This window comes from Harpegnathos saltator, unplaced genomic scaffold (assembly GCF_003227715.2).
Source record: "Harpegnathos saltator strain DR-91 unplaced genomic scaffold, Hsal_v8.6 scaffold627, whole genome shotgun sequence".
In the NCBI taxonomy this organism is placed as follows: Eukaryota; Metazoa; Arthropoda; class Insecta; order Hymenoptera; family Formicidae; genus Harpegnathos; species Harpegnathos saltator.
This window is the reverse complement of record NW_020230457.1, coordinates 805,700-830,987: the sequence shown is the minus strand read 5'-3', so window position 1 is coordinate 830,987 and position 25,288 is coordinate 805,700. Positions and strand designations below refer to the sequence as shown.

The following is a 25,288-nucleotide window of genomic DNA, read 5'->3' as shown; positions in this document are numbered from 1 at the left end:
CTTCACTTATCTATATGATATCAAAAATGTACGTTTCATTCATGTTCTTATTAATGACTTTTTAACATAAGTCAAAGTCAAGATCATAAGATCCTCTAATGAGTCCCCCCTAATGTGAAAGTTTACCTTATTTTTCAATCCAACAGTCGCGAGCGAGCGCTCGAGTGCGAATAATCGCGGCGCTCGAAAGAACAGTCAATCATCTCGTTTTCAGATCCGTCCGACAAACATTTCGGTGTTGGGCTTGATAAAAAAAAAAAGGAGGGCACACAAGTGTCATTTTTTCCGACGACCCGGCCGGTTTTGATATAGCTCGCCGGTGGTCGCCGCGATAAAAATATGCAAAAGGTTACGAGTGAAAACCCAGAAATAACTTCTGCACTTCTTTGTGACCGGCGACAAAGAAGCGCGACGAGAAATGGACAATTAACAATGAGGCGGATGCTATTGAGGAACGCAAACGAGCGGATTAGCGCTTTGAGCATTTTTCGGCACGAGCATTTCGGACATACGATGATACGAGAAGCGACCGTCCCTTTGAACGTTTCCGCATCGGGGAGACCAATTCTCGAGCTCAAACGCCGCTCGCTCGTTCGTTCGTTTGTTCGTTGGTTCGCAAAAATTTTTTCCTCCACGCCACGCGCTATACAATCATCGGCAAAGTAACGACGTTCCTTTTCCCTGAAACGGTCTGTACGCGCGTTTGCGCATCGATCGACGTATCCGCGCGTCCATGATCGAACGTGTGTCGCGCTTCGCGCGCGCGCAACACTACTACACAAAGCGATGCGATGCGCGCGGCGTTAAACAATAGACGCAGCCACGCCATGCGTTGCGTCACTATAAATGCACGGTAAATGACACACGTCGCTTCGGAACGCGCGGCGCGCACTCTCGCCGACAGCGCGATGATATTTAATTTCCGCGCATGGCACCGCGCGTCTGTACCGCGTATTCTCGCGGTGACGCCGCCGCGGTTAACGTAGCGTAGTCGCGTCGGCTGTGTGCGTCGGTTGCCGCCGCTTCACCGGAAATTCGGAAGCGACAGTTTCCGAGGAACGAAACGAACAAACGAATCTCCCGGTTGCATGAGTTCGCGCTCGCGCGCGACGTGTCGACGGACGGTGCGTTATTCGCGGCGGCGACGAGAGAGCCGTGACACGTGCGTGCCATGGTCGCGGTTTTAATTCGCAGATACGCATGTAACCCATTGAATAAAGAATATAAAGAAGGAGTATATTGCGATATATGTCGACACTCTATCGGAGTTGAATTGGATGTGGTTTTATGACGCGTAACTACGTCATAATATTGAGGTTATTGGGAGTAAAGCAATGGCGGGGTGCGCTCGAGGTGCTCGCCATTAGAATGGATAAATTGTACTTTAAACAGTAATAATTTATGATTACATGCTTTGTAAGTTATAAGTTATATCGAAGTACTTTGTATAGCGGTAGGCCATTTTAATGTAGTACTCCAAATATCTCTTTCTTTACACACATTTTACAAAAAAACATTTCGTATAAAAGTTGTTTGATCTTAAGACATCAATCTGTTTGCAAATGACGCCATTTTTAAGAAATTCGCTAATAACCACTTTTTTTAAAACAGAAATCGTTTTTCTCTTGATAAAAGTTGTAACTCTCGTCGAGACCAATCTAACTGTGTATATTTGTTTAGGGTTTTCTTGATTTTTCTACAAGTTACGCCATTTCTTAATTTAGAAATTAGTATTCCGCAAATATGTGAACAAGTGCTTGTAAAACAAATATGAAGTCTTCTTGAAGATGCATTTTAGTAGAGTGTTTTCTACCTTCGTGCAAATGTCTTCTTGTAAGATTTATGTATTTGATCAGTTGACTACAAAACTAATGTCAAATGTGACATTTTCCTAATTTTCCTGAAGTTGATGTGTTAGATTGTAACTCTAATTTTTGTTTCTTTTTTTTTTACTATCCATACGTGTGTGAAGTTTGGATGCTTTTGTTTACCTCAAGCCTATTTTACAAGCACCTCTCCTCATGTTTGCGAAACATTAATTTCCAAAATTAAAAAATTGTATAACCAGTGGAAAAATTTAAAAAATGCTAAACAAATATGCACGGTTGGATTTGTCAAGACGAGAGCTACAACTTTTATTAAGCAAAAATTTCCATTTAAGAGAAATGATCATTAGTGATCGTTTCTCGGAAATGGCGCCGTCTATAAACAAACTGATATCGCTATTCCTTTGAGATCAAGTGACTTTTGTAGGAAACATTTTATTATAAAAGACGTAGAGATATTTGGTATGAGACATTTATAAATGGTTCATCCTGTATATGGTATATGTCCTATTTATGTATGTCCGGAAAAAAAATCACATATGATTATATATAACTATATAAAATTATACAGGATGTTCATTTGAAAACATTCCAGCTAATTATCTCGAAAACTATGAAAGATATTAAAAAATGCTGAAACACGTGTTCCATGATTTCGAAAGGGAAAGAGAATGGCATTATCAGTTTTTCATTTGGAGGGCATTTTCAAGGTCAGTTGAAGGCCAACTTAATTTTTTTAAATAGAAAGCCAAATTTTTTATTATATCTTCTTTCTCTACCAATTAATTTTAACAACTTGTGTCTGAGACATTTTTTATTTGCCTAATATTTTTTGAAATATTTAAGGAAAACTTTTTCAACATTTAACTTGCGATATCTCGCTAACTATTCGTCGAAAGAAAAAATAGTATTAGACTTTTTTACTTTATTTACTCTTAAGAATATATTACTGTAATAGCGCCCTAACTTTTGTTAATTTGATAATTTTGAAATTTCCAAAGGTCAATAAGTTTTTTAATATCTGTCATAGTTTTCGAGATAATTAGCTGGAAAGTTTTCAAATGAACATCCTGTATATGATTATACAGGGTGCCTCCTTTTGAAGTTTTCGGCCCAATATCTCGAAAAATATAAAAAATACGAAACGTTTCAGACAAAAATTGTTTAATTTAAAGAAGGATATAAAAAAAAGTAATTATATTATTTTATTTACAGATGGCCACTTTCAAGATATTCATCAGTTTTCTTAAATGGAAACTCCAATTCTTTATTATATCATTTTTCTACTAATTAATTTGAACAACTTTTGTCGGAAATATTTTTTACTTGCCTAGTATTTTTTGAGATATTTAAGGAAAACCTGATAAGTTGTTCAATATTTGACTTACGATACCTTGCTATTTGTCGGAAGAAAATATGGAATACTAGACTTTTTACTCTATTTCGTTTCAAGAATATACTGTTACAATAGTGCCGTAACTTTTGTTAACTTGATTTTAAAATTTTCCAAAGGTCAAATTAACAAAAATTACGATACTACTTTGGGGAATATTACCCAGGGCAATACTGGAGATATAGTATATATTCTTGAAACTAAATAGAATAAAAAGGTCTACTGTTTTTTATTCCCACAAATAGATATCGTAAGCTAAATCTTGAAGTTACCAAGTTTTTTTTAAATATTTTAAAAAATATTAAGCAAATAAAAAATAAAATAAAAAAATGTTTCAGATAAAAATTGTTCAAATTAATTGGTAAAAAAGATAACATAATAAAAAAATTGAGATTTCCATTTAAGAAAAGTGATGATCCGTGAATATCTTAAAAGTAGCGCTATCTGTAAACAAAATAATATGGCTATCTTATGTCCTCCTTCAAATCAAACAACTTTTGTCCAAAACGTTCTTCCGTATTTTTTTATATTTTTCGAGATATTTGAATACAATAAAATGTATCACCTTGTATGTAAGGTATTTCAGAAATAGAAGTAGCTAATCTCTACTCATTGTAAGGATAAAAAGGACCATATGAACATGGGTCCGTGAACACTTACTTTCCAAATTATGAACATTTTGTATTTATAACAGACATGTTTTGCATCGACGTGACATTATCCTTTATTTCTCTTTTATTAAAAGTAAATAAATTGACAGATGAATTTGTTTGGAATTGAAATCAGTCTTTATTTAAGCGATTAAGAGTTAAGATAATATTAAGATGACAACTTATTCTATGTTTTCAAAAAGGTCTGCTGTAAATAAAAAGTGTTTATAATTTGAAGAAAAATGTTTCTCCAGCCATATTTATATGAATTTCTCTTCATCCTTATAAAGAGTAGAACATGCTGTTAAAAAGTTTGGCCACTATTCCCGACACACCCTGTCACATATAAATCGTCGGTTACTGAATGATCATAAAACTTGCTTCAATCCGCGCGCGCGCGCGCACGCACGTGTGTATATGTATTTTCGTCAAAAGAATGGCGAAAGAATGGTGTAAGGTGAATCAAAATCGCAACTCAGTTTCATTTTAATCTCATGTGCAATGTTATACCATGCTCTTGATCATGAACATTGTACATGATCAACAGATCACATAAGACAATAACAATACACAAGACAACAGAACGATCTTACGTGTTGGAATTTTCATGAAAATCATCACACGTGCCATATAATAATACGAGTAGAATAATACGCGAGTATGATCGAGTCGTCTCGATTGTCCGATGAGAGATACGTCATAGACCTTGCTTCGACTCGCAGAGTTTATCGACAGTCGCTTTCAATACTTTCGTCTTACGCTCCTTCCTTGTATTCTTTATTCAACGGTGCGACGAGTGCCTTCTTCGCATTTGCACCTCTAGCCGCGCGCGCGAAGGTGCGCGGGAAAAGAATCTTGCCCGCTCGCTTCCCTGACGTGCGGCCGGGATTAGGTCATGAAAGTTGTAGTGAGCCTACTATATACGCGCGTGGTGCGTTCCACTGGGTGTGGTCACACGTGTTGCGTGTCAGGGCCAATATCGCGCGACATACGTACGAATGGTAAAAGGGAGCGTCGCTCGTTTCGATCGCGGTGCAACAGCGGACCCCAGGAAACAAAAAAGCAGTGGAAAAGAGAGAGAGGAGAGAGAGAGAGAGAGAGAGAGAGAGAGAGAGAGAGAGAGAGAGAAGGAAATAAAAAAACGAGATCGCTTATTGACGAGCAAGACTGGTATTTATACGTGCGAACGGGACTCGTCGGGACGAACAAATCGCCGAATCGATACGACAAATTATCGGTCGATCGAGAACGACACATGGCTCGTCGTTCCGTCCGTCGCGCCCGTTCGCGGACATTCTTTTTTTCCTCGTTTTCTCTCTTTTGTGCGATCGTAGGAAACAGTCAATCGGAAGAGTGAGAGAGGAAGAGAGTAAGGGAGGAAGCATGAGGGAAGGGAAGGAGGGAGGGGGGGAGAGGGAGCTGTCGCGCAGTCGCTCGGCAAATTACTCTCGATCTCGACGCGACGAACAAAATGCTCGGCCGGCTACGATTGCGTATCGAGTATCGATTGCAGCGCGCGGCCCGCGCACGATTGGAGGGCCGAATGACGTTAGAAATTAAGGAGCGCTCGCCGCAGCGCGTCGTCCGCAATTTCCTGGCGGGCGCCTGGTGGGACATTCGGGGATATGTGTTTCGCTATTTGCCCGAGAATGATTTACCGGCGCCCCTTGGCCGCGAGGATGAGTTCCGCGCGATTGCATTCGATGAGAGAGAGAGAGAGAGAGGAGAGAGAGAGAGAGAGAAAGAGAGAGAGAGAGAGAGCGCGAGACGGAGACCCTCCGGCCCCCTCCCTCTCTGTCTCGGCCCTCGGATCTTTTCCCAATTTATTTCCCGGGATGGCAGAAGTCTCTCCCCTCGCCCGCGGATAACGCGCCGGTCGGGCGGATGGTTTCAAACTATCAGTTTGCGTATATTTGGATTTCATTTATCCCGGTAAAGTATCCCGGCCGATGTCACGAGCGGCCGGCGGCAGTGGCGGCGAAGATTAATCGCGTGTCCCGCGATGTGAAGACGGATAAATCTCTCTTATCGCGTTAGCAAGACGAGACGAGCTCGCCGGCCGGCCGGCCGGCCGCGACGCGAGGAAATAGATCGAGCGACTCGAGCGCGGACGAGGGAAACGATTTTCATCGTCATCCCGCGTGCTTTATCGTAATTTAACCTTTTATAACGCCGTGTAACTTTTTAAGTCGCGCACACTCTGATATATCGGTATTCTTATGTTAAATTATACAAGGTGTTTTTCCGACCACCCATCCCGCCCCTTTAGAATAAAGGAAAACAGTTTTTAGCAAAAATCTGGAACATTTTTGGGACTAAGTCGGACATGTTTTATTCAATGGTGACATTTTCAACTCTCGACCGGACTGTTGATCGGAAATTGGCTATGCAGGCCGAAAGTTTAGGTTTTTTTTTTTTAATGGAACATAGCACTTTTTGTTGCATATTCGGATTACATACAAAAAAAATAAAGGGTAAATATGCACATTTTATTTGAAGGGTATTTTCAAGATCAGTTGAAGGTCAATTTAATTTTTTAAAACTTTTTAAAATAGAAAGCCCAATTTTTTTATTATATCTTCTTTCTCTACCAATTAATTTTAACAACTTGTGTCTGAAACATTTTTTATTTGCCTAATATTTTTTGAAATATTTAAGGAAAACTTTTTCAACATTTAACTTACGATATCTCGCTAACTATTCGTCGAAAGAAAAAATAGTATTAGACTTTTTTACTTTATTTACTATCAAGAATATATTACTATAATAGTGCCCTAACTTTTGTTAATCTAATAAGTTTGAAATTTCCAATGTTTGATAAACGCATTAGAGAAATAAAATTTTATAATTAAATTTTACATATTGATATAAAAATAAATAATATTTTTTGCATTTCAGAATTTTATTGTTGTTAATAAATCTTTCCTTTACGTATTTTTGAATGTTTATTTCACTAATAATTATATAATAGTGGAGAAGTGAGAATGATGTCCATTTTAGATCTTCGGTTTGGATATTCTATGGACGTCCAAAATTGTGAAAAACAGACGTCCTATGGATGTCCTAGGAACGTTCGTTGAATTTTTTGGACGTCTTATGGACGTCTCGAAGTCCAAATTCGAACGTCCACCGGACGTCCGTGTGTTATCTGGGTATGAGCGGTGGAGGGACTCCACTTCTCTGCCGCATCCTCTCCCCAAGAAAATTCTAACCTAACCTAATTTATTGTATCTTTACATATTGTTGAGCGTTATTGAAAAGATTAAAATCTTTAAAACTTATGCCTGACAATATATATTGATGTAATAAGTTAGGTTAGGTTAGGATTTTCTTGGAGAAGGGGGGAAGGGCTTCACCCCTCCTCCGCTTATATGTACTGTTTAACATTTTTTAATGTACATTCGAGATTTAATGTAAATATATTCGAAATGTATTATACTGGATATATAGAAGTTGCATTTCATTTTTTTCCTCTTTCGACCACGAATATTTTTATAATAGTTGTTTACACAACGAATTCTTAGAGATATGTACTGCATCGCATTGTGATTGTATCGCACAGAACAATGCTCAGTTGTAACACTTGAACCTGAATAAAATCAGCTTAAAAATTGAATAAAAAAAGTTTGAATAAAATCATCCAGAAACTCAGTAAAAGTTTATTTTTTTAATATCATTTCAAGGTCACTGGAGGTATTCCAGAAAAAAATGTTTGGGACAGAAGTTTCTTATTTTTGTATGTAATTCGAATATGCAATAAGAAAAATATGCAATAAGAAGAAATAACTATGTTCTATTTAAAAAATGAACTCTACTTTTGGTCTGTATAGCCAATTTCCAGTCAATACCGGAAGTTATAATATCACCATTGGGCAGTGCATACCCGATTTAGTTTCATGTTTTCCTTCATTTCCTTCATTAAAAGGGCTGGACGGTTGGTTCGAAACATCCTGTATATGCATATACAGATATTGCACCTCATTATAACCTCAAAGTTACAAACCGTTCTTTTAAAATAAAATTTCTGAAAAAATTTTTAAGATAATTCATACAATTTTTTCAAAGACTTTGAGAATTGTGAAATTAATTGTTCATTTATATCTGGGAGTTAATAATTTGCTTGGTTTCACGTTACATACACGTTCTTATACTCACGAAGAAGAAATTGAGTTACAGACGGTTAACATTCCGTCACCCCGTCGCGTGTTCTGCTCCGCAGCGATCGACTCTTCTGCAGCGCTGCTCCTTTCTCGCGCGCGCTGCATAGCTAATAACGCGCGCGTTACGTCCCTCCGCCTCTTCCGAAGTCAAAATCAATCCTCCGCCGCCGCTGCCGCCGCCGCTTGCTCCCTCGGAATCAGAGCAATTTTGCAAAACCGCCTGAAGCTCGCCAAAGGCTGCTGCCAAGCCCGTCGCGCGCGCGCGCGCGTAGCGCATAGCGAATGAGCTCGTTAGCGGAAGTTCAGATCTGTCGAGAAATCAGCGGCGTCATATCCCAGCGCTCGCAGTCGGGAGTTTACTCGCGGCAGCTGGCAGTCCCGCAGCGGGGGATTCTTCGGCGAGTCGCCCGAGCTTACGGCAAATTGCAGCTGCAAGTTCGGCCGTCGAGAGTTTTCAGGCCAGCGAACATGGCGAGCGACGGCTCTCGGACCGCTCGCGCGAATTAAAAGAGAAGCGGACGGCAGAACGACTTCCGTGAGACATAAAATTCCCATGATAAATCTCGCGCGATCATCGCGAGAAGTTTCGGCGGATTCTTTGCCGGAAGCCGCCGAGATATGAACGCCGCCGCCGCTTAGCGGGCGGATTTATACGCACGCAGCAAAAATGGGAAACGTGAGCGGACGTGACGCGAACTCGCGTGTGTCTCGCCTCCCGAAAGTCCCTCGACGAGATTGCGAGTAAATACACGAGAGTGCCAAGATGGCGCCGTCGCGTGCGGATAAACAGACGCGCTCGTCGGTGCGTCCACGCGCTCGCACACATTAGCGAGGAAGTTATAACGAGCCGAGCGCATTTTCCGAATCGTTATAACTTTCATCTCGAATATTGCGGATCATTATAACTTTGCTTTTTTCCTCTCCCCTCCTGCCACCGGCGAGTCGCGCCGCAGCGGCCATCGTCGCGACTCGTTCGTGCTCTAACGAAGTGCGCCACGAGCTTCGTTCGTTTCGCCAGCAGCTGTTACCGTCGAGCGCGCGCCGCGTCGCGCTGTGCAGGTCGCGGCTATCAGTTTTTCAGCATGCTGCGGACGTAACTATCCGAACAATACTCAATTAACAAGGTGCGTACGCGCGAGCGAGCGCCGCGCTCCACAGAATCCCGTGAATCGCGGCCGGACGGCGCGCAACGCGTTAACAACACCGACGCGCCGATCTATACCGTAAAAATGGCCGCTAAAAATGGCTACGAATTGAAATCTGGAAGCTTCGGGAAAGGAACTGCGCTTTCGGACTGTTCGCACTTCGGTTTCCCAGGCCTAGAATAAGAGATTCTCCTCCCCCCCCCCAGCGGCAGCGCCAAAGATGGAGCTGGGTGGTTTTTTAGGTGGGCTCTGGCCCACCTAAAAAAACGCCGGTTCACCGTAAAATTTTAGAAAATTTTAGTATAATTATGCTGTTCTGTTCTGTCCAAGTTTTCAGGCCCACCATGGCCCATCCATATATAAACGCTGGCCAACCCGCATGATTAGTCCTGGCGCCGCCTATGCCTCTCCTCCCCCTCTTCTCTCTCTCTCTCTCTCTTGTCGACTTACTCAACGTCGCATTGTTGGCGCGAGACTGGTCCGTCTGCGATCTGAGCAGCCGCAGTCGATTCAGCTTGCTCTGCTGCTGGTCCAGCCTGTGCTTCAATCTGGCGAGCTTGTCCTGCTGTGCTGGCTCCTGAAACGGTAAACACAACGCGTGAACGTGAGCGCTATACGCGGCATCGGGCGAGCACGGCTGATACGGTGAATGAACGGTAGTCTAACGCGGGAGTCAATGAGAGGACCGCACGAGTATCCTTACGCGCCGCTTGTCCATTTCGCTCCGACCGAAACAGCCGTGAAAGTTTGCAGATGCGCAATGCGCGTCGTAACAATGTTCTCCGGCGGAAAAACGCGCGAACGCGGTTTAATGATCGCGAAGACGTCATTTCCGCACGTAGATGAGAGGCACGGAACTTCCACGAGCGAGAGCGAGAAAGGGAATGGGGAGGAAAGAAAGGGAGTTCCGATAGTTTAGACTCGAGTATGTGAAATACCATCGACTATTGTTGGGAGTTTCCGTGGTAACCGCAGCGGAATATTGGGAAAAAGGAAAGCACGTTATTGTGCCCCGAAAAAGGGACAAACACTCGGTAATGGCTTTCCGCACACGCGACGTGTCAACTTTACGCTCCCAAGATTCGCCGGAACACTTTTTCCTGTCTCTCTCTCTCTCTCTCTCTTCCTCATCGCGTCTATCTGTCCGCCCTGATCAATATAATTTCCCGACGTTGTATTGGATGAGCGCAAAAATTCGGATCCGATTTCTCATTAAAACTCAAGCAGTAATTTGCTATGTAAAATTTTTTTACTAATCAAAGATATGCTTCGCCGTCGTTTTCTATAATCTTTTTCCAATATTCTGCTGGCATATGGATGTCTCGATCATAAAACGATCTCTTGTAACGACTTGTAAAGTTACGGCCATTTTAAGATAACATGATGAATTCCAAATCCTGCGCTGTTATAGCCCATATATTATAATAAATTTGGGGTCGATCTGAGATCAGATTCGTAATCAGCGACCCCAAAAACCCATATATACAGTTTTCAGTCCAGGTTTTCGGGTTTATAGTTCAAAGTTTACAGGTTTAATGTGAATGCTCATGAGGTTGTTGGGCTATAACGGCGTAGGGTTTGGAATTCATTATGTTATCTTAAAATGGCCGTAACTTTACAAGTAAAAATCGTAGATGACCATTCGACAGCTCATTTTGAAGGGAAAGAATAGTACTAAATGATTCAATTAGAAGAAAAGAGTTAAAAAATTTTGTGCATCCTATACATAACCTCAAAAGTAGCCCAAAAAGCCATTTTTCGAGTATATAACCTCAAATATCTCAAAATCCTGACGTGATGGGCCAATTCTGACCTCGGATTCGGATTTTACGCAGAAAATTACTTGGGAAACGACCCCCAGCTGCCCAACAACAAAACCTTGTAGACCTGTGTTATCGGCACTTCAATAGGAGATTCTACCACACGCTGCGTGTTCACCACAGACTGTGCGCCTTCCGATTACCATTTCAATTACTTCGATCTATGCAGCACAGCCTTGCTGATCAGCACTTCAAATCATATGAAGAAATACAAAAATGGCTCGATGAGTGGATTTCTTCGAAGAACGAACATTTCTTTTATCGCGGAATTCACTTGTTGCTCGAAAAGTGGGAAAAAGTTATAGCTAGCGATAGAAAATATTTTGAATAAAATATAATTTAACGTCTCACAAAAATAAACATATTTTTTTTTGCAAAAAACTCAACTCAAAACTAACATCCAGAGTATCTACTAATACAGGGGTTCCCAATCGGGGGTGCGCAAAAACATTCTTGGGAGTATGAGAAAAAGTGATTGTAATTAACAATGATTGAGATGGATTCTGGAATAATCCGGCATCTTTACCATCAAATTAAAAAGGAATCAAAAAATTGAAAAAAAATTATTGAAATTATATATTTTTTACGTATCTGTATACATTTACGTATATATTCATTACGTATATCACTATGCGAAGCTTGATACCATGGATAATAATTTTCTAATATTAAAATGATAGTTGATCTTTATAAAACAATACTATCTAATAATAAATTATTACAAATTAACTTCTTACTTTAAAACGCTAATAAAAAATTTTTACCATAAAACATACGAATAATTTTTTTTGTAGAGGCTGCGAAGATTCATTAATAAATTGTTAGGGGTACGAAATACAAAAAGGGTTGGGAAATCCTGATCTAACAGTATCGAGCACGAACTTTTACACTCATCCATATAATAGACGCGCGAGAGGGAACGATTAGCTAACGCATTCTTCTCACGCGTGTCACGAGTCGTCGGACCCCGCGTGCAGGAGTCACAAGTGCAGAGCAAGCGGCAGCAAGGCGGACGAGGAAGAAGGCGAAAGCAAGAGAATGACGACGAAAACGCTAGGACACGATGAGAAGACTCACCTGTGCGCCTCGAAGCACGGCTAAGCGGGCCTCTCTCTGCTCCAGGAGGCGCCTTTGCTGAGCAATCTCCCGCTGTTGCCTGGCCGCCATGCTTTCAAGCTCGCTGAGCACCAGCACAGCACCACCCCCGCCCACTACTAACTGAAATAAGATTAAAGGTCTGTAAGAATACGGCGAGCGTGTAGTGTGCGTAGGTAAAACGTCGGCGACTTCGACGTGAACGAAGAGGAACACGCGAGCAGGTACGAATGACGGCGTCGATTAATTGTACCGTCAATATCGGCTCTTCGATCGCTGCCCCCTCGCCGTTTCCTGATCCTCCGAGGTGGTCCCGAGTTTTCGCCGAATCTGCACGCGTCACGTGCCAAAAGTCAGGGGTGAGAGGTAAAAGCAGACCGCGCGAGATTCACGGCTCTCCCGAGTTTATACTCGAATATTGTCTTCCACAGAAAGAATAAAAGAAAAAATAAAACAAAATGTAAAAGTGACACAAAAATGGCGTATTTCGGAGCGACGGGTATACTTTGAATCTTGAAGCAGAGGCAAGTAGATCTCGGATTTACCCATGCGAGTAGACGATAGTTGCAATGTTGTTTCATCACCGGACATGAGAAAACTATGCTTAGCGACCACAAAATTGGCGAGCCCGATTAGTGTATGATCTTAGATCCAGCCAGGATTAACAGCACATCAGACTCGGCAATCAGATTCACGAACTGTACGACGATCGCGAAGCAGCTTTCTCTCCACTGAATGCAGCCCACGTTCCGCATACAACTTAAGGGTTTAGGCCTTGGCCACAGGCCTCAAAATCACTGTCATTTCCGGGAATTTTTTCTGAGGACATAACAAAAGAAATACAAAAATGAAAATAAGATATTTATTAAGCAACTTTTTAGGGGGAAAAAAAAAAGTATTTTTTTATAAATATTTTAAACAAAATGGCGGCGTTGAAGCCGAGACCCTTTTTGACCGACGTTCTCAGCGGTGTTCAATCTCACGGCTAGAGCATTGGACATAAAACAAAAACGAAAACATTTTTATTATTTAGATGCCAGAAACTGAAGAAATACATATGGATTTTGCGAAATATTAAAAACTTTTTTGCAATTAACACTTTTGCACGAAACTTTTAGATCAGAACATAAAATTTGTTTTCAAGTGTTTACCACATTTCCACAAAAATAAATATTTTTAAATATCTATATGTACTTCCTCAGTTTCTGGCATCTAGATAATAAAAATTTTTTCGTTCTTGTTTTACGTCCAATGCTGTGAGACCGTGAGACTAAAGAGACCGCTGAGAGCGTCGGGTAAAAAGGGCTCCCAGTGTCTCGGCTTCAACGCCGCCATTTTGTTTAAAACATTTACAAAAGAATACTTTTTTTTTCCTTTAAATAATTGTTTAATAAATACCTTATTTTCATTTTTGTATTTCTTTTGTTATGTCCTCAGAAAAAATTCTCGGAAATGACAGTGATTTTGACCCGTCCAAAGTGGCCTAACCTCTTAAGAAAGCGACGCCCTCTGTCTATTTATCGGGATTTTCGACTGAAATGACAGACGGATTTGTGACATTCGCTCGCTCCGCTGCCGCAGCCTCGAATTTTCACAACGCATCTGCACATCGGATCAAAGATGGCAATGCGGCGCAAAGCCCTGACCTGTCGAAGGGGGGGGGGGGAGAGCGCTGGACCGACGCGACGTGTGCGCGCGCGTCCTTTTTGTTTCATCTCGTGTGTGCCAGCATCTGAAGAAAACCGACCGCCTCGCCGCGCCCGATACCAGGTAGAATCTCAAGGTCGGCGTGTGGCCCTTCGAATTCCACCGCGACAAGGACTTCGTGTAACCTTCGTACGTCAATGAAAGTGCCGGACGACGACGACGACGACGGCAACGGGACGGTCAACGGCGGGCGGCGCGAATCGAAGAGCGAGCGCGGTGCGACGCAAATGTCGATCATGTGCCGCCCCTGGCACGTCGATCTGTCGTCCTCTTTGGAAAACTGAACGTCCGACATTTCTCCCTTTCATTGCCTGGTCCCTTTTACCGCCGTTATCATTGACCGACTATTTCTATAGCCGCATATTCAAATTCGCGAGTATCACTCGGGCATCCGGTTAATAACACTTCCGAGTCTGAAGTGCATTCGTTCGTTACCTGTTATCGTTAAAAAAATCCGATGAACAAGCGATATTCGAAATAATCGGATACTCAAGTGCGTGATTATTAGTCGACTTCCTACGGTAACAAATATTTCCAGGTCTGAGAATTATTTATTCGTTATTTATCATTCTTAGAAAATCAGGCAATACTTGAAATAATCGGATACTCAAATCAACGTGGATTATTACTCGAGTACTCGATAGTAAGTATTTCCAAATCTGAAATTCATTTGCTCGTTACCTGCCATTCTTAGAAAATCAGACAATACTTGAAATAATCGGATTCTCAAATACGTGGATTATTACTGGAGTATTCGATAGTAAGTATTTCCTAATTTGAAATTCATTTATTCATTCATTTATTCGTCATTCTTAGATAAATAACAGACAATGCTTGAAATAATTGAGTACTCAAATACGTGGATTGTTGCTCGAGTACTCGATAGTAAGTATTTCCAAATCTGGAATTCATTTGTTCGTTACCTGCCATTCTTAGAAAATCAGGCAATACTTGAAATAATCGGATACTCAAATATGTGAATATTATTCAAGTACACAATAGTAAACACTCTCAAGTCTGAAGTGCATTTGTTCGTTGTTTATTACAGTTAAAAGATCTGATAATTAAGCGTACTTGAAATAATCGAATACGTGAATATTACTCCAGTAACCAACTACTAAGCACTTTCAACTTTAAGGTACATTCATTTGTAATTTGTTACTGTTAGAAAATCTGATAATCAAGCGATACCTGAAATAATCGGAATACGTAAATATTACTCGAATAACCGATAGTAATTAGTCTCAAGTCTGTAATGCAGTCGTTCATTATTTGTCGTCCATAGAAAATCAGGTCATACTTGAGATAATCGGATATTCAAATACGTGAATATTACGAGTAATGTTAATAAACAAAATTAAATATTAAATAAATTAAATTAATAAATAAGATTAATAAAATAAATAAATTATTTAAATTAATTAAATTAATAAAATTCAATTTAATAAATTTTATTTAATAAATTTAATTTAATTTAATTTAATACATAAAAACTTAATAAAACAAATTAAATTAATTAAATAGAAAGTCAAATAAATAAATATCAATAAGTATTTCCGATTAATAATAAGAAGTTTTGCAATACAGTCGCACGTTATCGTTGGAAAGCCCGATAATCGGTTAAGTTCACAGAAACAATCGAAGACCCGGATATATCAAGGTTATACCCTCGAGCATTACCTGAGATACACGATGTTACCTACGACAAAAGAGGAGACATCCCTAAATCTCTCGCTCGCTCTCTTCCGCAATCGCAATCGCAATGGCGATTGAAACAAAGAGCATTCTCGTTATCGCGCACAACAAAACAAGCGAAGCAGGCAGTCAAGCCGCGAGAGCATCGCCGCGAGTCGTTTCTTTTAATCGGGTCGTCGTGTCATAGTTGAGCGGCTCCAAAGTCGCGGCGGTGTTTTCGCATGCTTTGCACTCACGCGCGCACGCCGCGCTCTACCTGTCCTGTCCAATGCGCGAGTGACTGGGGAGCGGTCTTGTCGCGTCGCGTCTGAACAAAAGTATCGCGTTGCGCGACATCCGCAAGACAATAACGCGGCGCGGACGCGACATGAACGCGAGCGGACGATAATACAAACGCGCGGGCGCCTTCCTTCGGTCGCCGTTCCAGCTCCTGCCTCTTTTCACTCCGCGCTCTCCCTCGCGTGACATTTTGTAATTGTTCCGAAGCGGCTCTCTCTCTCTCTCGCGCGCGTGGACTGCCACGGCGAACTACGCCAGCGGTTTCTCGCATTCGGACATATGTATCGAACGAGTGCAGATATGGAAAAGCCATTTCCCGAGAACCCCGAGAACCGCCGGCCGGCGGCACACGGCGACGACTTCGCCTTTGATTTCATTAGCGCGACGACGCTACGTTGCCACGCAACGTCGGACAACAATTGTGTTTTCTCTCTCTCTCTCTCTCTCCCTCTCTCTTCTCGCCGGCCTCTGCTAAAAGCTCTCGCCGCCTCGACTCGGTTCGCCGATTCACACCCGTTCTCATTTGCATTTTGCCGCGCTGCTATAAATCGGTTATCGCCGCGAACGCCGGGATGCTCGAACAAAAGTATCATTACAAGGAATTATATACACGGCCCAAGCGCGAGCCGTCCACGTCCATCGGAGCTCCGATTAATCCCAGCGGCTTCTCAACCGACACTAAGAGGACTCGTGTAATCCGCAATACTCGACGAAATACGTTCCCGCCGATGGGAGAGCAATGGCGGTAAAGAGGAAAGGGGGAAGCGGTCCGGTGAAAAGAAGATGCGCGCTCTCTCTCTCTCTCTCTCTCTCTCTCTCTCTGTCTCGCTCGCTCGCGGGAACACGTAAACCGAAAAGAAATTTCTCATAGAAGCGGATTCTTGCAGGAAGCGGATAATCCCCCGGGGGATGATCCCCCGGCCGTATGATCCTCCTGCAAAATTAATTTCCAAGAGGCTGAAAACAGGTAGCGCGCGCGGGAGAAGAAGCCATAACGTAATCGGCAGTTTGTTCGCCTCTCGGAGGCTACCGAAGAAGCGAACTGACCTCTCTCCTCCTTCCTTCGCCGATTCCTTCCTCCCCCTTCCGCGATGCATTCGCTCGCGAAATGAATGCGAACGCGCGACTGCGTCGTCTCTCTGTGCGCGCACGAACGGGGCTGAAGGGAGAGCCGTCAACCCTCCGAAAGGTATTAAAGGACGAGCAGAAAATAGCGAGAGAGCGAGCGCGAGCGAGCGAGCGATTTATATGTAATAATCGGTGTAGAGCGAGACAGTCGACAATGGACGACTGCGACTTCCCTCCTTTCCCCGCGCGCGCGCGAAGCTCTGTCCTCTCGCGATACACACGTACATCCTTTCCGCGCAGCGACTGATTCAATCAGGATACAATGAATATAAATAAATATTCTCGTCTGCATTTTATTCCTATTAGTAATTTCTGCAAGGGAAGAAAAGTCAAGCAATAAATGATCGCGAGAGCGCCTCTTGGCTCCTCTCCTTCCTCATTCTTATTCCGCTTCTTCCTTCTCTTCCTCCCCCTCGTCTTCTTCTTCTTCTTTCTCTTCTTCTTCTTCCGTTAGATCTTACCTCGTTGCCCACTCGGTTGCCGTTGCCGCCGCATCCCGTCGCCCCCGCGGCGTCCGAAAGTTTTTCCTTCACCGCGAGCGGGGACTTAGACTTTCTCTTCGATTTTCCATGATGGAGCTTCACCGTCACGGTCTTCACCTCGAAGTTTTCCGCCGGATAGACGCACGCCAGCATCCTCACTCCGCGACATGTGCCGACAACCCGCGCTCGACTTTGTTGCTTCGCCTCTTTGTGTCGCGCGATTTACGTTCACGCAAAACACGACTCTTTCTCTCTCTCTCTCTCTCTCTCTCACTCTCACCGAAACGCCCCAACGACGACGACGACGACGACAACGGCTTCTGTATCACGTTCGATTATCGAGTCCGATAATCCGATTCTACGAACTGAAAGAGTACACTCGCGTTGCAATTAATGGCCGGCGAACGTCCGTCTGCCGTCCGTCCCAATCACGCGTGCCCCATTATCGTATTTAATTCAGCGCGATACAATGCGTCCGTTAATTACGAAGAGGGGAATTATTTAAACGGCGATTTAAATGGCGCGGCCGACACAATGGCGCGTTGCGACGGCTCGTCCTCGCGAGAAAGCTCGACGCGCGTCGAAACGCGGCCTTTTTTCACAGCCGGTACGGCTCGGATTTCATTGCGTGAACGCAACGAAGCACACGGCCGGATGCGGTAATCCGCGTGCGGTCCATACTTTCTTATAATTGACCTCGTTACTCGCCGTCGTTCCGGTAGCGCGGCGTTTATCGATTATTCGAATTATGCTATATGCCGGCCGAATCTCGTTTAAAGTTAGCAGTAACCTGAATGACCACTCGACTCTGCTCGCTGCATCAAAGAGCGATTCGCAAAAAAAAAAAAAAAAAAAGGGGGGGGGGAAGGAGAAAAAGACTCGCTGTATTTCGAGAGGCGCGACGCATTTTGCGCGGGACGGAATTTCGAAGCCGCTCGTTCTCGTTCGTTCATTCGATAAGCTGCGGAGAAATTACCGGGAAATATTAATGTTAGTGATCTCTCGCCGAAATTTCAATGACTCGACATATGTTGTGTTAAGGACATGGCTCTGATTAACTTGCACAAAGTTTTAGCAGTCGTTCGTTGTCTATTAAAGAGTTATTGACAAAAGAACTTTCACAAATACAACCTATTTTTCCGACACTGTGCTCAACATTAAAAATTGTTAACCGGTACGTGTAAGCGGTGGAGGGACGTTCCTCTCTCCGAGAAAACCTAACCTAATCTAACTCAATCTAACTCAATTTATATAGGGTGTTTTAAAAAAAGATTCAGTAGGGCGGATAATACTCACAAAATGGAGGAAAAGTCCTGATAAACATGAGTCGAAAAATTCATATTGTCATAAACGATTATTTATTTTAATTAAAGTAAATGACTTATTCGTTTCTGGTGTTTCTGTATTCTCTGATATAATTTATCCATGTCATCGACGAAAAGAGAATCCTTAAAGAAAGTCTTTTCGCTCTCGTTCAAAATGTAAACATCTATTTTCTTTCCATTTATATATACGCTTCACCAGGCAATTGTTAGTCACATATCCTCATGAACAGCGAACAGTTGCAAAGAAGTATCACAAAGTTTTGATAGAACAGTAAGAGTGACATCTTACTATTACTCTAATTAAAATCAATGGCAGAAATGGCATTTCATGTACTGTACATCAGAAGTGCGTAAGAGTCACTTGCTTTAATTAAAATAAATAACTGTTCATAACTCTGACAATATTAACTTTTTCGACCCGTGCTTATTAGGATTTTCCCCCCTATTTTTCAATCCATTTTGTTCTCCGCCCTTAAAGCCCTAAACCCCTTTTCATTAACACCCTATACATCTTTGTACACAGTTAGGCGTTGTGGGTTTTAAGAGGACTTTTTCAACAACGCCCAATCACACGTACAGATATATCAGTTGGATTAGGTTAGGTTAGGTTAGGTTGATATTTTTTTCGGAGAGGAAGTACAGGCCGCTCATACGTACTGTTTAACATTTTTTAATGTACAATGTGTCGCAGAAATCTATTTATGAAGTTTCTTTTGTTAGTAACTTTTGTTAATAACTATTTAATAAACAATGAGCGACGGCTACAACTTTTTGCAAATTCACTCATATAATTAGGCATTGTGGATTTTAAGAGGATCTTTTTAACAACGCCCAACCATATACGAATATTTATAAGTTGGGTTTAGGTTTAGGTTAGGTCAGGTCAGATTTGGTTAGGTTAATTTCTTTTTCGAGGAGGAAGTTCAAGCCGCTCATATGTATTGTTTGACATTTTTTAATATACAATGTGTCGGAAAAGTCTATTTATGAAACTTCTTTTGTTAATAACTATTTAATAAACAATTAGCGACGGCTAAAACTTCTTGCAAATTCATCAGAGCCATGTCCTTGGTACAACATATGTCAGGATCATTGAAATCGATGAGGTCGCCACTAATATTAATATTTAGCATACGACCTGCACATTTTTCACGAAAGCTTCCCCTTTTTCGACCCCGTAAACGTGGGACAGCGTTTACGAGCAGTCGCGCCGTTTAAGCCATCGAGTAATGGTCATCATTCGTCGGATCTGGCTAAAATCGATGACAAAATGAGATTAACAACGAGCGAAGCAAGTAGTACTGATATTTATAGCCGGCGGGAATCGCGAAGCGAAGTGAAACCGGAACATGAAGCGGAACACGACCGGCGTTGTGGCACCAGTAGCGGATTTATTAGAGCTTTAGGAGCTTCCAGCAGAATAATATTTAGGGATAGACGTCGGCTGCGAAGCGAGGACGGAAGGACGAGGGGGAGAGGCTGCTATATACGACTGAGAAAATCGCGAGAGTACACAAGGCGCGCTGCGCTTCTACTGAATGAAATTTCAATAATACGTCCTCCGATGCATCGATTTTTCTCCTTAGCGAGGAGAGAATATCGAGGCGAAGCGCAACTGCAATTCTCGCGACTCACCGAATTTGCAGAGGGACCGACAGGGAAGCTTATATTTCAATGATTCTCGAGTCGGGACTTGTTAGGCGCACACATACAGAAAGAGAAGAGAAGAGAAGAGAAGAGAAGAGAAGAGAAGAGAAGAGAAGAGAAGAGAAGAGAAGAGAAGAGAAGAGAAGAGAGAGAAGAGAAGAGAGAGAAGAGAAGAGAGAGAAGAGAAGAGAAGAGAAGAGAGAAAAGAGAAGAGAGAGAAGAGAAGAGAGAGAGAAGAGAAGAGAGAGAGAAGAGAAGAGAGAGAGAGAGAGAAGAGAAGAGAGAGAGAGAGAAGAGGAGAGAGAGAAGAGAAGAGAGAGAGAAGAGAAGATAGAGAAGAAAAGAGAAGAGAAGAGAAGAAAGCAAGAGAAGGAGGAGAGAGAGAGGGGGGGGGGGAGAGAGAGAGAGAGAGAGAGAATAAAGCTCGTGCACGTCGAAGAGATCGGTCGGAAGGATAAACGAGTGCAATAGAAATAGACGCGTTATTTGATTATAAACGCATTCCGAAAAAGCAAACAGATTGTTTGCCGAAAGAAAGAACGTTCGCCCGCCGTTGCCTCGCGCTGCAACGCAAAAGCCACGCGTGCCTCGACACACGTTTTCGTACCGCCAGTCGAGAAAAATAGATTTCGGGGTAACTGCGCGCGCTAGAGAACGGCTGTCACTCAAATTGTGCTTCGACGTGAAGTGGAGCAGCTTTTACAGGCAGGAATCACGCATGTCTCAAAGGAACTTGCAGTCATTTCGGCCACTTACCGCAAGCCTTTCGGATCTTCCCTCCCTCCTCCCCACATCTCGTATTCTCGATATTCATTCTCATCAACGTCAAGTTCAACGTCAAATAATCCATAACTTTGGTGTTTTCTCAAAGGGTGAAGGGATCGAACCGCCGCGCCGGGCGCAGGATCGATATGAGGTTCGGATCTGATGGACCGGCCGCGAACAAAAGACGCGAGCATGAAAAACGAGCCGCGGGGGGAGAAGCGACGCTCTCGACTGTGTGCGAGTGAAGCCGAGAAAATCTGTTGGATATTACAACTTTTCGCGTCTGGCAGAGCGCCGGAGCGCGCCAAAAGGAAAGACGTTTCGGCTCGGCTCCGCTCGACTCGGCTCGGTCTCTTTGCGCTGCGTCGCGCCGCCGTGACGACCCGATAATTCCGTGTCCCGGTTCGCAAAGTGGGAATAAAGCGCGATAATAGGCTATCTTAGGAGCCGAAGAATGAAGTTACGTCGACTCCGTTCGCCACCCGAGGTCGCTCCGAAATTTCGCGCGATGGATGCCGTGAAAATTTCATCGCGATCGTCGCTGAAATTCAACTTCCCTGGTCGCACGCTTCTTTCCGACGGAGGGGAGTCCGACATTAAAAATGTATCACCTCGTTTGAATGCGCATAAACAGCTTTTATACCGTATTCCCCGTTCAGTATTCCTCTTCAAGGGCGCACTCCAAGACAACGGAACGTGTATCGCGACTTCGTTAAATTACGCGAGTATCGCGTTTCCTCGTTCCTGCATTCTACGGAATAAAAATCTGCATGCATATAGACCGCACGGTCCGAGCATGACGGAGTATCATGGAAATCCCCTGAAAGGACCGTCGCGAGTCGCGAAGAAGCTGAGAGCGCGCGGCTCAAAGGTTAATAATAATAATAATTCGACGAGGCATCAAGCGAGGGCGACAGGCGGAGGGCGGCGTGTCGCCGGATTAAGGATCGCGGATGCAAGGTCTATTTCCATGCCATTTCTTGCAGTCAAGAATAAAACACATCGAGCAACACACGTCGCTGCTAACTACTCGTCTGAACTATGCATGCTCCCAATTCGCGCGTTTCCCGATACACGACAGAGAGGAAGGGAGTCATAATCGAGTGCAACGCTCAGTCACGTGTCCGACACGAGTCGATATTTCATCGAAAGTTATATTAACAGCGCGAACCACTGGCTGGAGGAAAGGAGAGCGCGTTCTTGCCCGCTGAGAAAAGGGAGGACAGGACGTTTCCGATACGGACTGGTTGGTCGCCCGGTCGAACTTGAGATCTCCGATGGAAATAGCGCAACGCTGCTGTTTCACACGCACACGCGTCTTTTGCCACGTAGATCAGAAAATGCGTTTCACCGCACAACAGAGCGTGTTCAAACGCGTACGCGTTTCGCGCGAAACGAATTCAATTCGGTCGCGCGCGCGCAAAGTCACTGCGAGTCAGCTGACGGGAAAAACAGAGTTCAAATCGTTAAATCGAGATAAATTTTTCCATTTATTTGCATTTATTTTATTGAATCTTCGAGGGAATGAACAACAACTTCGACACACTTTCGAATACGTCGAATGTGGAAAACTTGGTGAACATTTGACATTTTTCTCTATGTGGGTCTCTTCGAGAAAAGATATATGAAGGTGTGCCAATTATGTCAGAAGGTATGGAGGAACGCATTAAAAACACTTGTCGCAATGTTGACAGCAACACCTTGTCAAACGTTCGCCAATCTTTCATTCAATGTATCCAGAAGTGTAACAGAGTTGACGGTTATCATTATTGATATTTACCAAAATTAATTCAAGTAAATTGAATTGAAAATTATCTAGATTTAATGATTTAGACTCTGTTTCTGCTACTCCAACATCCGATCTTCAACGCGTGATCATTGAATTCATCATGAGCATCATGACTACGAACGTAGATATTCTTTAAATTAGGATCCCATTAAAAAATATAAAGAATAGAATAGAAAAAAAATATATATGTAAAGAAGAAAGGACTTCGCTTCACTTTAATACTCGACCTAAAGACCAATCAATAAGCACTACCACGTGTCTTTTTTGAAAGCCTAGCACTTTCGTTCGAAACACTTTCTCCTCATTTTCTTTTCCATTTTCTACATTCTTAAACGTTTCAATTTAAATGCCGCACTCTGTATACAGCATTTTAACAATAAAAACACTTTACGGCACACGGACATATCTCTTTGCATGTACAAGATGTTCAAAAAGAAAACAGTTCCAGACTTAAAAAATAGTGCTCATTATATTCAGTAAAAAATGTTCAGTAAACAAAAGTCAAGGAAAATTAACCGTTTCAGAATTACAAAGGTTTTTCGATTTAGTAGCGCAAGTTATTTATGTATTTATTTCATTGACCATGTGTAGTGAATAAACGAGCATCGTAGCATATTATTATCTTATTGCTTTGTTTATAATAACTGTTCCACGTGTCAGTAATAAGGTCAAACCAACAATACCACGATGCGTCCTTCTGGAATTCTGCAATTTTTGTGAACAAACATTTCTCGAAACATTTCTCTTCATTTCACTTTACTTTTTATATATTTAGGCGCCTCGATTCAAACGTCCCACCCTGTATACATAAATTCCCTCCCCCGGCCGTGGAGATTCACGCTGCGTTCCGAAATGCGCTGATAGTATCAATAGTACTTTTAGTCTTTTCATTCCGTTCTAGTTTTCGGTTATGCAAAATCGTAAAACTTACTGCCTTTTTCACGAAAATTGGTTCCAGGCCAATTTTCTATAACGATATAAATTTCTATAGCACTATAATTCAACTGAAGCTCCATAAAGATTAAGAAAGAGGCACAAGCATCACCCCCTTCATGCTTCCCATGGTTGCTATTATATTGGGCCACAGTTGTCTACTGGTCTGCTCTTTTTAGCTGCACTGCTGAACTGGTGCAATAAATTAGAGGGAGAAAAATGTAGTGGTCTCACCCTAACTTATTGCACCAGTTTAGCAGTGCAGCTAAAATGAACAGACTACATTTGTAAACCAAGCAACCTGCGTATCTGATCGGATCAATTGGAAGTCACTCAGAAACGTTCTTATTTTAATTTCAACATTGTAATTAACGTTAAATAAGAGATCCTTAAGAGAAGTTATGGAACACCATATCGAGTTGAGAGATGCAGGCCACCTTGGTACGTGACATCAACATTTCGTTAAAGTAAGTAAAGTTGTTATCATAATGTTTATGATTTATTATTATTTATCTCATATATGTAAAATGTTTTTCATAAGGAAATAACATTACAAATATGTTACTTTGTCACTTACGATGTGCCAGTTGAGGTTTGGTTTCACAGGAGATTCATTACGGGATCAATATGGCGGTCAGCCAATCAGCAAGCGAGATACCGCTTGCGCTTCTTTCTTAATCTAGGGCTCTACAGGGGGAACTACCGACTTCTGGCTAATTCTACACATTACCCGAGGTAGTACAAATTCAATAATATGGCACTTGGATAACTTACGTTAAACTTTCATAGATAAGAAGTGTAAAGGAGGTCATTGGTTAAATATGCGGTAATTGACGGGGAAAGTGAAAATAAAGCTTATGAAATATATAAAGTACTTTCTTCACCGTCTGATGATGAACTTTGAAAATTGCGTGTGTGAAGTTGGCGTCTCATGGATCTATTGGATGCAAAAATTCGTGAGGAAAGACCTGCTTTAAAGAAGAAAAGAATCGTTTTCCATCAAGACAATGCACGTGTTCACACAAGTGTTTTGACAATGGCAAAATTCAACGAATTAAAGTACGAATTGCTTGAACATCCAGCGTATTCACCAGATTTGACTCCCTCTGACTATTATCTGTTTCCAAACCTGAAAAAATTCCTGGCTGGAAAGCGTTTCACATCAAATGACGAAGCTATTGCAGCCGTGGATGGATATTTTGCAGACCTTCCGGAATCACACTTTAATAATGGTATTGAATTATTGGAAAAACGTTGGAATAAATGTATTGAAGTTTCAGGAGATTATATTGAAAAATAAAACATATTTCACGGCAAAAAAAATTTTCTTTCATTGTTAGGCCGAGAACTTTTCAGACTGCCTACGTATATTATCATCATCATTAATCTTTTCTTAATTATAATCATTCTTTTTTGCTTTTATGGAGCAGAACTCTTTATAGAACTCTT

At 42.3% G+C, this 25,288-nt stretch overlaps 1 protein-coding gene across 8 annotated transcripts in view; it reads right to left on the bottom strand.

Annotated features, from left to right (window-relative positions):
• The window catches only part of LOC105182601 (Ankyrin-repeat, SH3-domain, and Proline-rich-region containing Protein), a 115,832-nt gene that overhangs the window by 15,830 nt on the left and 74,714 nt on the right, over nucleotides 1-25,288 (bottom strand). For 3 of the 8 annotated variants that reach the window (XM_025304585.1, XM_025304583.1, XM_025304582.1), the window contains 2 exons: nucleotides 12,072-12,212; nucleotides 9,625-9,751 (listed from right to left, as the gene is read on the bottom strand). In XM_025304585.1, the coding sequence (XP_025160370.1) occupies nucleotides 9,625-9,751; nucleotides 12,072-12,212 (268 nt within the window). Of the gene's footprint in view, nucleotides 1-9,624; nucleotides 9,752-12,071; nucleotides 12,213-12,342; nucleotides 12,465-12,634; nucleotides 12,905-15,476; nucleotides 16,560-17,359; nucleotides 17,746-25,288 lie in introns of those variants that run through there. The other 5 variants (XM_025304581.1, XM_019841005.2, XM_025304584.1 and 2 more) reach the window with 4 other exon arrangements.